This window comes from Saimiri boliviensis, chromosome 13 (assembly GCF_048565385.1).
Source record: "Saimiri boliviensis isolate mSaiBol1 chromosome 13, mSaiBol1.pri, whole genome shotgun sequence".
In the NCBI taxonomy this organism is placed as follows: domain Eukaryota; kingdom Metazoa; phylum Chordata; class Mammalia; order Primates; family Cebidae; genus Saimiri; species Saimiri boliviensis.
In genome coordinates this window covers 77,094,410-77,110,070 of record NC_133461.1, presented here as the reverse complement: position 1 = coordinate 77,110,070, position 15,661 = coordinate 77,094,410, and the positions used below count along the sequence as shown (strand labels likewise).

At 37.8% G+C, this 15,661-nt stretch overlaps 1 protein-coding gene across 1 annotated transcript in view; it reads left to right on the top strand.

The window, feature by feature from the left end:
- ADAM32 (ADAM metallopeptidase domain 32) overlaps positions 1-15,661 on the top strand; it is a 156,135-nt gene that overhangs the window by 63,516 nt on the left and 76,958 nt on the right. Inside the window, exon 11 of the mRNA XM_039463376.2 lies at positions 11,442-11,578. Within this exon, the coding sequence (XP_039319310.2) occupies positions 11,442-11,578 (137 nt within the window). The remainder of the gene's footprint in view (positions 1-11,441; positions 11,579-15,661) is intronic.

The following is a 15,661-nucleotide window of genomic DNA, read 5'->3' as shown; positions in this document are numbered from 1 at the left end:
CACTGTCTTCCACAATGGCTGAATTAATTTACATTCCCACCAACAGTGTAAATATGTTCCAGGCTTGGCACTGTGGTTCATACCTGTAATCCCAGCACTTTGGGAGGCCGAGGTGGGCAGATCACAAGGTCCCGGAGTTTGAGACCAGCCTGACTAACATGGTGAAACCCCGTGTCTACTAAAAATACAAAAATCAGCCTGGCCTGTTGGTGGGTGCCTGTAATCTCAGCTACTTGGGAGGCTGAGGCAGGAGAATCACTTGCACCTGAGAGACGGGGATGTTGCGGTGAGCCAAGATCGTGCCATTGCACTCCAGCCTGGGCAACAAGAGTGAGACTCCATCTCAAAGACAAACAAACAAAATCAAAAAACAAAACATGTTCCTATTTCTCCAAAGCCTTGCCAGCATCTTTCATTTCTTGACTTTTTAACAATCTTCATTCTGACTGGTGTGAGATGGTATCTCATTGTGGTTTTGATTTGCATTTCTCTAATTATCCGTGCTTTTCAGCTTTTTTTTCATGTTTTTTGTCCACATGAATTTCTTCTTTCAAGAAGTGTCTATTCATGTCCTTTGCCCACTTTTTAAATGAGGTTCTTTTTTTTTTTTTTGGTAAATGTTTTTAAGTTTCTTGTAGACTCTGAATATGAGACCTTTGTCAGATGGATAGTTGCAAAATTTTTCTCCTATTCTGTAAGTTATCTGTTCACTCTGATGGTAGTTTCTTTTGCTGTGTAGGAGCTCTTCAGTTTAATTAGATTCCATTTGTCAGTCTTTGCTTTTATTGCGATTTGTTTTTGGTATTTTTGTTGTGAAATCTTTGCCCATGCCTCTGTCCTGAATGGTATTGCCTAGATTTTCTTCAAAGGTTTTTGTAGTTTTGGGTTTTACATTTAAGTTTTTAATCCATGTTGGATTATTATTATTATTTTCTTGAGACAGAGTCTGACTCTGTTGCTAAGGCTGGAGAGCAGTGGCACAATCTAGGATTACTGCAACCTCTGCCTTTAAGGTTCAAGCAATTCTCTTACTTCAGACTCAAGATTAGCTAGGATTAAGGATGTGCACCACCACGTATCTTTAGTAGAGACAACGTTTTTGTATCTTTAGCAGAGACAAAGTTTCACTGTGTTGGTCAGGCTGGTCTCAAACTCCTGGGCTCATGTGATGCTCCTGCCTTGGCCTCCCAAAGTGCTGGGGTTACAGGTGTAAGCCACCATACCTAACCAACTTAATTTTTGTATAAGGTGTAAGGGAGGAATCCAGTTTCAATTTCCTGCATATGGCTAGCCAGTTCTCCCAGGTCCATTTATGAAATAGGGAATTCTTTCTCCATTACTTGTTTTTTTGTCAGGTTTGTTGAAGAGCAGATGGTGGTAGATGTGTGGTCTATTTCTTCATTCTCTATTCTGTCTATGTGTCTGTTCTTGTACCAGTTCCATGCTGTTTTGGTTACTGTAGCCTTGTAGTATAGTATGAAGTTGGGTAGTGTGATAACTCCAGCTTTATTCTGTTTTCTTAGGAATGTCTTCGTTATTTGAACCTTTTTTGGTTCCATATGAATTTTAAAATAGTATTTTTCTAATTCTTTGAAGAATGTCAGTGGTAGTTTAATAGAAATAGCATTGAATCAATTCATAAATTGCTTTGGGCAGTATGGCCATTTTCATGATATTGATTCTTTCTATCCATGAACATGGAATGTTTTTCAATTGTTTGTATCCTCTCTAATTTTCTTGAGCAGTGGTTTGTAGAAGGACCTTGAAGAGGTTCTTAACTTCCCTTGTTAGTTGTATTCCTAGGTATTTTATTCTCTTTGTAGCAACTGTGAGTGCAAGTTCATTTATGATTTTGCTCTCTGTTTTTCTGTTGTTGGTGTAGGAATGCTAGTGATTTTTGCACATTGATTTTGTATTCTCAGACATTGCTGAAGTTGCATATTAGCTTTAGGAGGTTTTGAGCTGAGAGGATGGGATTTTCTAGGTATAGGATCATGTCATCTGGAAACAAAGACAATTTGACTTGCTCTCTTTGTATTTGAATTCCTTGTTTTATTTTATTTTATTTTTTATCTTGCCTTATTGTCCTGGCCAGAACTTCCAATACTGTGTTCAATAAGAATGGTGAGAGAGGGCATCCTTGTCTTGTAACAGTTTATAAGGGGAATGCTTCCAGCTTTTGCTCATTCAGTATGACATTGGCTTTGGATTTTCCATAGATGGCTTTTATTATTTTGAGGTATATTCACTCCTTCAATAACTAGTTTGTTGAGAGTTTTTAACATGAAGCCGTGTTCAATTTTATCAAAGGACTTTTCTGCATCTATCAAGATAATCGTGGCTTTTGTCTTTAGTTCTGTTTATGTGATAAATCACATTTATTGATTTGGGTATGTTGAAATAACCTTGCATCCCAGGGATGAAGCCAACTTGATCATACTGGGTAAGCTTTATGATGTGCAGCTGGATTCAGTTTGCCAGTATTTTATTGAGGATTTTTGCATCAATGTTCATCAGGGATATTGGCCTGAAATTTTCTTTTTCTATTGTATCTCTGCCAGGTTTTGGTATCAGGATGATGCTGGGTTCATAAAATGAGTTGGGGAGGAATCCCTTCTTTTCACTTGTTTGGAATTGTTTCTGTAGAAATGGTACCAGCTGTTCTTCTTTCTACCTCTGGTAGAATGTTAGCTGTAAATTTATCTGGTCCTGGGCTTTTTTGTTGTTGTTGTTGTTGGTAGGCTATTTATTAGTTCTGCGTCAATTTCAGAACACATTTTTGGTCTATTCAGGGATTCAATTTCTTCCTGGTTCAGTCTTGGGAGAATGTTATGTGTCCAGGAATTTATCCATTTGTTCTAGATTTTCTAATTTATGTGCATAGAGTTGTTTATAGTATTCTCTGATGGTTGTTTGTATTTCTGTGGGGGTCAGTGGTGATATCCCTCTTATTATTTCTGATTGTAGCTATTTGATTCTTCTCTCTTTTCATCCTTATTAGTCTAGCTAGTAGTTTATTTATTATTTTTTTTTTCAAAAAAGCAGCCCTGTATTCATTGATTTTCTGAAGTGTGTGTGTGTGTGTGTGTGTGTGTGTGTGTGTGTGTGTGTGTCTGTGTGTATGTGTGTATGTGTGTCTATCTCCTTCAGTTCTGTTCTGATCTTGGTTATTTCTTGTCTTCTGCTAGCTTTGGGGTTTGTTTGCTCTTGGCTCTCCTGTTCTTTTAGTTGTCATGTTAGTTTATTGATCTGAGATATTTCTAGCTTTTTGATACAGCCATTTAGTGCTATAAATTTCCCTCTTAACATGGTTTTAGCTGTGTCTGATAGAGTCCAGTATGTTGTCTCTTCTCATTTGTTTCAAAGAACTTCTTGATATCTGTCTTAATTTCATTATTTACCCAGAAGTCCTTCGGGAGCAGGTTGTTCAATGCCTGTGTAGTTGTGTGGTTTTAAGTGAGTTTCTTAATTTTGAGTTCTAATTTGATTGTGCTGTGGTCTGAGAGACTTATGATTTCAGTTGTTTTGCATTTGCTGAGAAGTGTTTTACTTCCGATTATTTCATTGATTTTAGAGTAAGTGCCATATGGTGATGAGAAGAATGTATATTCTCTTGATTTTGGGTGTAGATATCTATCAGGTCCACTTGATCCAGAGCTGAGTTCAAGTCCTGTATATCTTTGCTAATTTTCTCTCTTGATGATATGTCTAGTATCGTCAGTGGGGTGTTAAAGTCTCCCACTTATTGTGTGGGAGTCTGAGTCTCTTTGTAGGTCTCTAAGAACCTGCTTTATGAATTTGGGTGCTCTTGTATTGGGTGCTTATATATTTAGGAGAGTTAACTCTTCTTGGTGAATTGAGCCCTTTACTATGATGTAATGCCCTTATTTGTCTTTTTTGATCTTTGTTGGTTTAAAGTTTGTTTCATTGGAAACTAGAATTGCAACCCCAGCTCTTTTCTGTTTTCCATTTGCTTGGTAAATTTTTCATCATCCCTGCCCACCTCGCCCCTGCTTTTTTTTTGGAGACAAGAGTCTTGCTCTGTTGCCTTTGCTGGAGTGCCATGGTGTAATCTTGGTTCACTGCAACCTCCACCTCCAGGGTTCAAGAGATTATCTTGCCTTGGCCTTTTGAGTAGCTGGGATTACAGGCACACATCACCATGCTCAGCTAATGTTTTGTATTTTTAGTAGAGACAGGATTTCACCATGTTGGCTAGGCTGATTTCCTGAATTTGACTGTTGGCCTGTCTTGCTAGGTTGAGGAAGTTCTCCTGAATGATATCTTGAAGTATATTTTCCAACTGGTTCTGCTTTCTCCGTCTCTTTCAGGTACCTTGATCAGTTGTAGGTTGTCTTTTTATATAATCTCATATTTCTCAGCGGTTTTGTTCATTCCTTTTCATTCATTTTTCTCTGTTCTTGCCTGAATGTCTTATTTCAGAAAGATAGTCTTCAAGCTCTGATGTTCATTCGTCTGATATTTATTCCTATTCTGCTATTGATACTTGTGATTGCATTGTGAATTTCTTGTGTTGTGTTTTTTAGCTCCATCAGGTCAGTTATGATCCTTTATAAACTGGCTATTCTGGGTATCTGCTCTTGTATTGTTTTGTTATGATTGTTAGCTTCTTTGTATTGGTTAGAACGATGGCCTTTAGCTCAACAAAGTTTGTTATTACCCACCTTCTGAAGACTATTTCTGTCATTTCAACCATCTCTGCGTCAGCCCAGTTGTGTGCCCTTGCTGGGAGATGTGGTCATTTAGAGAAGAGGAATTCTGGCTTTTTGAGTTTTCAGTGTTTTTGCATTGATTTTTCTCATCTTTGTGGGCTATTTACCTTTGATCTTTGAGGTTACTGACCTTTGAATGGGGTTTTGGTGGGGTCTTTTCTGTTGACGTTGTTGTTGTTGCTTTCTGTTTGTTTGTTTTTCCTTTTAACAGTCAGGCCACTCTTTCATAGGCCTGTTACAGTTTGCTGGGGGTTCACTCCATACCCTAGTTGTCTTGGTCCCTCCCACACCTGGAGGTATCACCAATGAAGGCTAGGAGACAGGAAAGATGGCAGTCTGCCTCTTTCTCTATGAGCTACATCCCAGTGGGGCACTGACCTGATACTGGCCCATACACTCCTGTAGGTGGTGTCTGTAGGAGGTCAGGAGGAACAGGATTGAGGACCTGCTTAAAGAAGCGATCTGGCTGCCCCTTCACAGAGTGGATGTGCTGTGTTTGGGGGAACCCTCCTTGTCTAAACCACCTAGACCCTCTAGGAGCCCTGGGAGCTCCATCCCAGGGAGATATTAGAGTTCTGGTTTGGACCACCTGCAGTTCCTGGAGACAGCAGGCTAGAATGGCCAACTCAAACCACAGAGATGGTGGCTGCCCTTCCCCCAGGAACTCAGTCTGTCTCAGTCAGTCTCCAGCCTGTGGCTGCTGGCTGGCTGGAATTCCAAGCCAATGGGTCTTAACTTGTGAGGTGGCATGGGAGTGGGGCCTGCAAAACGACAGTGCTTGGCTCTCTGAATTCAGCCCCATTCCTATGGGAATGCATGGACGGATCTCCTGCCTGGCAGGAATTCCTGGGGCTGGGGTATTCAAAACTCCTGGGTGTCCATGTGTGCCCAAATGGCTGCTTCCCTGAGACTCCACACAGCTTTTGCTTTGGACCCAAGGCCCTGGTGGCATGGGCTCATGAAGGGATCCCTTGATCAGTGGGTTGCAAAGATCCATGGGAAAAGCATGGTTTTCCAGGTGGGGCTACACAATCACTCACCGCTTCCCTTGGCTGGGGATGGGAGCTCCCCAGGCTCTGTGCCACTCCTAAGTTGGCCATTATTCCACCCTGCTTTTCCTTGCTCTTCATGGGTCAAGCCATCTGCCTAGTCAGTCCCAGTGTAAAAACCTGGATACCTCAGTTGAAAGTGCAGAATTTGCTTTCTGTTTTCATTCCTTTCCATAAGAGCTGGGGACTGTAGCTGCCTCTACTCAGCCATTTTGGCCCTCCCCTTCAATGAAAACACTTTTATTTTGTCTTAACATTTGATCGGCAATTTGGCAGGTATAGAATCCTTGTCCTAACATCTTCCTACCTAAGCATTTTGAAGACTGATGTATCATATTTTTGCCAAGTCATTATGAAGTAAAAAGATGGCAAAAAAATGGAGGTTAAAGGAATTTGAACTGATAGGTGAAAGAGAGAAGTTGATAAGCAAGTTAGGATCAGTGAAAATGTGGTTGGAACCATGAGTTAGATGTTCTGGTTGGTACATGGATTGTTGGAGTTGGAAGGCTAGAGGAGCAATCAGGAAAAAAATGCAGATGATCAGGCTTTGAGATGCTGTTACTAAGATGATGGAGGGGTGGCAGTTATTGATAAAGATCTGTTGACAAGGGCTAGAGTGTGAAACATAGAAATGAGTGGCAAGGTAGGGCATAGGATAAAATCGTGGGAGGAGATAAATTCAAGGAAGTGGGCTTTTACACAATTTTTGTACTTTTTTACACAAATTTTGCACAAATCCACAATAATTTTGAAGAAGAACAAAGGTGAGGGGCATATTGTAGTTTATATCAAGAGATCATAAACACTTAGTAATTAAGACAGAGACAGACAAATAGACCAATAGAACAGAGAGTTCAGAAGCAAAAAATGTATAGCCATACATGAAATTTTTTACAAAGGTGACAGTGTAGTGGGCTGGCTAGCGGATGGGCTTTTTGATAAAAGAAACTCTACTCTGACTTGTTGGTATTTGAAAGATTAGACTATCACTCCATATATAAAAGTTAAACAATAAAGCCCTGAAAGATAAAAAAAAGAAAAAAAGGAACAAAGCTTCATGACTATGGGAGTAGAGAAAGGTTGTTTTTTTCTATTTCAAATTCATTTGTTTTTTAATTGACATATAAAATTGTCTGCCTTTACCATCTACAACATGATATTTTGAAGAATATATACATTGTAGAATGGTTAAATCTAGCTAACAAATACATTACCTTACATTGTTATTTTTATGGTGAGAATGCTTAACATCCACTCTTAGCATTTTTCAAGAATATAATTTATCATCATTAACTATAGTTACCAAGCTGTAAAACAGAACTCCTGAATGTACTCTTCCTATCTATCTTTATATATCAATTCTTTGAACAACATCTCCCATAAGAGGATTATTTTAAATTCTTTGTTGGTCATATCATAAGTCTGCTTTCTTCTGGGTACACTACAGGAGCTTTATTAGTTTCTTTTTGTGATGTCATGTTTTTCTGATTTTTCATAATCTTTGTGTTCTTATGTTGATGCCTATGTGTTTGAGGAGATGTTCACCTCTTCTAGCCTTTCTAGGTGTTCTTTTTTGGTAATAGACCTTTATTTACTGTTTACTCTAACCTGGGATTCTGGATGCCACTGGTTACAACCCTGGACAGGCAGACCTTGGTGTTGGGTTCTGTAGTTGGACTTGGTTGCTTCCTATACTCTGAGGTCAAATAATATAGCTGGCTGCACTCTGTGGTCTAGTGAGACCAGTGGCTGGACTCTAGCATCAGTTGGGGATAGTGACTGGGTTCTGTGATTGTTTCCAATGGAGCAGAATTGTAGGTTGTCTTCCTTGGCTACACAGTATTTTTATGTTTGGGATCTGTGTCTTGTTTCCTGCAGGATGATGCTGTTGGCTAGTGTCTCTAGCTAGTTTCTCTAGCACCTCTGTTGGCCAGAATGACGAACAACCCCAAAGAATCATGTGCTGATCACTGTGAGCCCCACCACTATTTTTCATCTCCAACTGACCCCAGAGGGCTTAGCCCTGCCAGCACTCTCAATGGTTCCTGTGTGATGAGACAGGAGTGAGCCTCTCACAAATGGTCCCAGAATGATGGGGAAGTTAAATGTCTGCCTGTAATTCACCCCTACCATACCAGAAACTGTAGGCCAGAGTAACTCTGTATGCAGTGCCATGCCAGTCTGGGACTATTCCCCATATAGTATATTCCCAACATAATATAAAAAATCACCACAGCCTCTGCCAGCTAGTATGCAGCAACTGATCTAGCAATTCCTGTCCCATTTTTCCCCAAAATCGCTTGGTCTGTTCTCAGACTAAAGCCTAACGGCTATGGGGGAAATGGCACCAAGTTTTGGCTGCTGCTTTAGGATACTTAAAAAATCATTAGTGACATCCTTCCTACCTCTCTGGATGTTGTTCCTTAGCTGGTGCCACAACTGACTCTTTAGCCAGCCATTACAGTCTTATATTAAGCCAGTTGCTTCTGTGTTATGGGACATGTGGTAAGTAAGTCTTATAGTAATGAACCCATTTCTATAAATACTAGGCCACAAGATGTGACGCTGGTCAGAAACAATATTGTGTGGTGAGGTAGAAGAACATTTTTTAAGCACAGGAATGTAGTGCTTTAGAATCACTTCAGACAGGCAAGGAAAATTCATACCTGGGATACACGAGTACAAATCATTGCTCCGTCAATAAATGAGCAGTTTATTGTAGTAAACCTATGTCCAGTTGTCTGGCTAACCCAACAGGGGCACAGCACTAAGGTGGGGGCTCGTCTCCGGCTTCTGTTGATGACAGGTAGAGTGCTCTAGCTGTGTAGAAAGCCAGATCAGTTTCAGAGGATAATTTACAGTCATTATCTATCTTTCATTTGGCTTTTGCACCAGGCAAACAAACAAGTTAAATGATTATGTGACATGCATCATTACTCCTATGATTTCAAACTTTGATGGTAGCACTAATATATGTAGTATGCAGTTCCCCAAGGGGTGCCATATTACTCTTGATTTATTATCTTGGGAGCAGATCCAGGCACTTCCTCTTGGCCCTCCAATAATAATATGTATCACTCCATTGGTCAGCAGACAATATGTGCTAGTATTTCTATTCCAGCCATAATTCTGGGATTTAGAAAATAATAGTAGGACATACTTGAAGTTCCTTTGGATGTACTGTTAGATGAACTTGAAACAAATTTCTTCTGACTGCCTGATCTCTATAAGCCCGCACTTAGACCAGTGGACTAAAGTGATATTCAGTTTTTCAGGGTAACTTTAGTTCTGACTCAGAATACAATAAGCCCCAGAAGTCCTAGCTATATTCTTTTCCTGTGTGCACAGTTAATTCTAGTGAATGGCTATAGGTCCCTCTGTGGAAGGCTTGGTTGGGGAATAGTCACAGTTTCGTCTTTATAACAGGTTCATTCCTCAAAGGTACTGTCTTAGTTGAGAATCCCTGAGGGTGTGATTTGGTTTAGGTCTGGGAATTAGCATCACAGCAACTCATGTTAGGTTTTTGGCACTACACCAAGAATGTCAAGGAAACCTTCAGTATGATTTAGGGTCCCTGAAAGAATTATCATAATCATTGTAGGTCAAAACAACTTCGATAATCTGTAAGCCTCTTTAGCTTCTGGTGGTAATTGCACCTACCTTGTCTCAGTTAAGCAGTGTCACCTGTCCTGTAACTCTCCTAGTCCCGATGTTCCTACTGGGGCTGGGTGTGGTGGCTTATGCTTGTAATTGCAGCACTTTGGGAGGCTGAGGTGGGTGGATCACCTGAAGTCAGGAGTTTGAGACCAGCTTGGGCAACATGGCGAAACCCCATCTCTAATAAAAATATAAAAATTATCCAGGCATAATGGTGGGTGCCTGTAATCTCAGCTACTGAGGAGGCTGAGGCAGGAGAATTGCTTGAACTCAGGTGGTGGAGGTTGCAGTGAGCCAAAATCATGCCGTTGCACACCACCCTGGGTAACAAGAGTGAAACTCTGTCTCAAAAAACCCTCAAAAAACAAAAAACAAACCCCCTCACTCCCATAAAACTCCATTGGTTTCAGAGAACCAAGTTCCATTGCACTATGTGCTACCATCATCTCTACTCTACAAAAAACAACTAGCAGAGATTTTTGATGATACTGTGTGTCGTTCACAAAGCATTTCCTAGCGTCTTGAAGGAAATATCTTTCCAGCCCTCTTTGAAAGTTTGATCAAGGTTAGTTACCCAACAGGTTTCACACAGTAGATTCATTCAATATTACCATATCCCTGAAACTCAGCACTTCTTCACCTACAATATGCCAGGAAAGCTCCAGCATTTTGACCTTAATGACAGTAGGCTCCCATTAAATCTAACTTCAGTTAACATGACTCCCGCTTTCACTTAGCACATGAAATACAAAATCGAAGGTGAGTCATGAATTACAACAAATTTGTTCCAGTCTAGCCTTCTCTTTCATATAGTCTGATCAATCCCTTTCAAAGTATAAATTATCCCCTTCCAGAGCAGTGCATTTATACTTCTCCTTCAAGACCATGTTGGGAATTAATTCTTGATATGGACCTAGAGGCACTGTGGGGTAGTGAGACTAATGTTCCAGCTATCATCATGAAAACTTTTTTTTTTTCTTTTTATTTCTTTCTTTTTTTTTTCCCAAATGTAGGGGCTCTTGCATTGTTTGGAGAGGGCTTTCTCTGATGGCAAAGGAAGTAAAGAGATGTTATTCCAATTGTTTGCCTCCCAAGTTTCAGATTCTAATGCTTTTCCCACCAAATCTGGTGGGTTCCAGCTTGGCCCTTAGCCATGTCAATCCATGACTACAGATAAGTTACTTGATTGTTGCTGCAGAGGATTTCTGATTCCCTGTTTACATTTTCCATGCTCATTTGCAGCGTTCCCTTTCTATTCTTCATTATGTGCATTCTTTAGGGCTGTCATAAGAAATTGATTGACTCCAAAATCTTTATTATCCCTGTTGTCACCATAGCTCACAACTTGGCCTCCTTCTGCATCATATCCTATGCCAGCTTTGGTGATAATTTGAGAAATCATGATGCCATTGCATACCATGAATTACTAGTGCCCCATTTCTTTTTCACAAGGAAATTATCTGTATTAAATATATGAACAACGTAATCCAATAATGCCATCTCAAGGATGTTTTCTGTGGCTTCTTTTCATACTGGTCACTGTGTCAATGAGGTTTCTAGCAGGCAGCAGGGTGAGCACTTAAATTGGGTAATTTGATTATGTGGCCATTTCATGAGCTGGCTGTGGGGAGATGAGATGGATTATCCAAAATTGGTATTAGAACCATTGTAAAAAATTAGGTGAGTTGAAGATTATGGTCCATATAACCAACACCATAATGTAGATTTTCTTCATTGAAACAATTCTTTTATATATTGATAGTAACTACCTAAGAATTATGTTAGATGTTCAATTGCTAAATTGTCACAAAGCTTGGCATACACTCAATATGCTTCTATCTCAGTTTAAATTCATAAGAAGAGCATCTTTTCACCTATTCAAGGATCCATATCTCCCTAATTATTTAGCATTTGATAAAACAATAAAATGTGCATAATTAGAAATGTTTGAAGCCATCCTTTAAAGAATTATCTTTCCTTATGATTTTTTTTGTTATTATAGTACCCCAAGGAGATAACTCTGGAGACATTTTCAGTTATTGTCACCCAGATGCTGGCACTCAATCTGGGAATATCATACGATGACCCAAAGAAATGTCAATGTTCAGAATCCATCTGTATAATGAATCCAGAAGCTATGTAAGTTTTAACCAAATGGTTATTTATTGCTTATGTTTATTTCATTTTAAATATTCAGAGCCTGAAAATTTAGTGTTTACTTAAAGCACAAATTAGCTATCAATGGACCAAGTTCACTACAAAATATAAACATGTAATTTTAAGTGTAATAGTAGTATGAAGTGTACATTAAAGACAACCAAGGATAACAAATCCAATCTGCAAGATGTATTAGCAAAAGAATATGAAAGCACTTAGTAAGGATCTTTAAAAATATTTCAGCAGACCATAATAAGTGGCCTTTGTTTTAGACAAGGTTCTTTTGGTTTTACTTTTAGAATAGTTTGGTGTTATGAAAAAATCTTGTTATCTAAAAGAGTAAGAAGTCCTAATTGGAGACCAACATTATATATATATATATATATATATATATATATATATATATATATATATATTTGTGTGACTTAGGATAAATTACTTGACTTTGCCTAGATTTATTTTTCTCATCTTTAAATGGGAATAATTATGCCTATTCCCTTCACAGGGTGATGTAAGAATAAAAGAAGAAAGAAAAATAGGAAAGGGTTTTCTAAATTGTAGAATTCTATAAGTATGTGATTGATTAGCTAGATTGGTTTTTAAACTCATCAATCTTTCCCAAAATGGTATATCAAACAAGAGCTACAGCAGCTGTCATTAGTATTTTGTAGTTTTTCTGTTTGTAAAATGGCCTATGGTATGCATAACGTATTCATTGCTGAAGAACAGTCAAAGGTCAGAAGTGAAAATAAGACATTAAATTTTGCTAATAAGACATTAACTTACTTGATTCTCACAATATCTTTATAGGGCAGTTCCTATTATTCCTGTTCTTACACATCAGAGGCTAAGTTATAAAAAGGATAATTACCCATGGTCAGATGGCTAGTTCGTGGCAGACTTGGGTTTTGAATCTGTTTAGTAAACCTTTAGGTTCGTATGGTACTTTATGTTTAAAATGCTTTCATATATAATCTCCAATTTCTTACAAATCTCTTGCGTATGATTAAAGTATTATATTAATTTTTAGAAAATCTAATAGTAGCACATGTGTAACTCTTTTGCATATCCACAGTACATCTCACACATTATTTTATGTTAATTCTCAAAAAAAGAACATCATTAATTACATATTTAAATTTAATGTGTTTATTAAAAAGTCCCTGGATTATAGGTTGCCAAGGTGATCTATTTTTACTAGATACACAGTTATTAATGGACAAACTTTAGCAGGTGTCAGTAATACTAGCAGTGATTTATTGGGTACCTATTAAAAGCTAGATAATTGAATTACACACTCACTTATTAATTATATTTAATTCTCACAGCTTCACCTATCTATGAGGTAGATAAGCATTATCCCTATTATGCAGATGAGAAAATTAAGTAGGACTTAGATAATTTAATCACTTTGCCTAAGGCCTCGTAAGTCATAGGGTTGGTATTAGTCACAAGTTTATCTAATTTCAAAGCCATGTTTCATTCATTTTTTTTTTTTAAACTAACCTCTCTTCATTCCCCTACCCATTCTTCCCAGTCTTTGGAAACCATCATTCTACTTTATATATATATATATATATATATATATATATTTATTTATTTATTTATTTATTGCATTTTAGGTTTTGCGGTACATGTGAAGAACATGCAAGATTGTTGCATAGGTACACACATGGCAGTGTGGTTTCCTGCCTTCCGTCCCCTCACCTGTATCTGTCATTTCTCCCCATGCTATCTCTCCCCATGCTACCCATTCTTCCCAGTCTTTGGAAACCATCATTCTACTTTATATTTTTATGAGTTAAACTTTTTAACTCCTGCACATGATTGAAAATTGTGATATTTGCCTTTCTGTGCCTGGCTTTTTTCACTTAACCTAATGACCTCCTGTTCCATTCATGTTGTTACAAAAGAAAAAATTTCATTCTTTTTTTGTGGCTGAATAGTATTCCATTGTGATGTATATACCACATTTTCTTTATCCATTCATCCATTGATTCACACTTACATTGATTCTATGTTTTGGCTATTGTGAATAGCTGCACTAAACATGAAGGTTCAGCTATCTTTCTAATATACTGATTTCCTTTCATTTAGATAAATACCAAGTAAAAAGATTTTTGGTTTGTATTGTAGTTTTAGTTCAATTTTTTTTGAGAAACCTCCACAATACTTCCTATTACGGATGTATGAATTTACATTCCCACTTATAGTGCATGAGTTGCTGTTTCTCAACATAATCACCAGTATTTGTTAGTTTATATCTTTTTTGATAATAGCCATTCTAACTGGGGTGAGATGGTATCTCATACTGGTTTTGATTTAAAAATTAACAATGATTATTGATGCTGAATATTTTTTCATGTCAGAAAACAGCAGGTTGGCAATTTGTATGTTGTCCTTTGAAAAATGTCTGTTCAAATCCTTTGCCCACTTTTAAATGGAATTATTCTATTCATGTATGTGTTTTTTAAACTTTTATATTAGGTTCAGGTGTACATGTGCAGGTTTGTTATATAGGTAAACTTCTGTCATGGGGGTTTGTTGTACAGATTATTTTGCCAACCAGGTACTAAGCCTAGTACCCAATAGTTGTTTTCTTCTGATCCTCTCCTTCCTCCCACCTTCCACCCTGAAGTAGTACCCAGTGTTGTTGTTCCTCTGTATGTCTATGTGTTCTCATCCTTTAGTGCCTAAACATGTGCTATTTAGTTTTCTGTTCCTGTTAGTTTGCTAAGGATTATGGCCTCCATCTTTATCCATGGTTCTGCAAAGGACATGATCTCATTATTTTTATGGTTGCATAGTATTCCACGGTGTGTAGGCACCACATTTTCTTTATCCAGTCTACTAATGATGGGCATTGAGGTTGATTTCATGTCTTTGCTATTTCAAATAGTGCTGCAATGAACACATATGTGCATGAGTCTTTATGACAGAATGATTTATATTTCTTTCAGTATATACCCAGTAATCACATTGCTGGGTTGAATGGTAATTCTATTATTAGTTTTTTGAGGAATCACCACACTGTTTTCTGCAATGATTGAACTAATTTACACTCCCACCAACAGTTTATAAGTGTTCCTTTTTCTCCACAACCTCATCAGAATCTGTTTTTTGTCTTTTTAATAATAACCATTCCGATTGGTTTGAGATGATATCTCACTGTGGTTTTGATGGGCATTTCTCTAATAATCGGTGGTTTTGAGCTTTTTTTTTTCATATGCTTGTTGGCTGCATGTGTGTCTTCTTTTAAAAAGTGCCTATTCATGTCCTTTGCCCACTTTTTAATAGGGTTGTTTGTTTTTCTCTTGTAAATTTTTTTAGGTTCCTTATAGAAGCTGAATATTAGACCTTTGTCAGATGCATAGTTTGAAAACATTTTCTCCTGTTTTGTAAGGTGTTTGTTACTCTGTTGATAATTTATTTTGCTATGCAGAAGCTCTTTAATCAAATCCTAATTTTTATTTTTGTTGTAATGGCTTTTGTAGTCTTCATCATGAAATGTTTGCCAGTTCCTATTTACAGAATAATTATTACCTAGGTTGTCTTCCAGGGTTTTTACATTTCGGGCTTTACATTTAAGTTGTTAATCAATCTTGAATTGATTTATGTATATGGTGTAAAGAAGGAGATTCAGCAGGAATGGTACCAACTCTTCTTTGTACATCTGGTAGAATTTGACTGTGACTCTCTCTGGTCTTGGGCTTTTTCTCTCGGTTAGTTGCCTATTTTTTATTGATTCAATTTCAGAACTTGTTATTAGTCTGTTCCAGGATTTAATTTATTGCTGATTCAGTATTGGGAGATTGTGTATGTTCCATAATTTATTCATTTCTTCTAGATTTCCTAGCTTGTGTGAATAGAGGTGTTTGTCGTAGTCTCTGAGGGTTATTTGCATTTCTCTGGGGTCAGTGGTAACATCCCCTTTGTCGTTTCTAATCTTTGTGCCCTTCTTTGTCTTTTTTAAATCTTCATCTGTTTAAAGTCTGTTTTGTCTGAAATTAAGACAGCAACAACTGCTTTTTTCTGTTCTCCATTTGATTTGTAGATTTTTCTCCA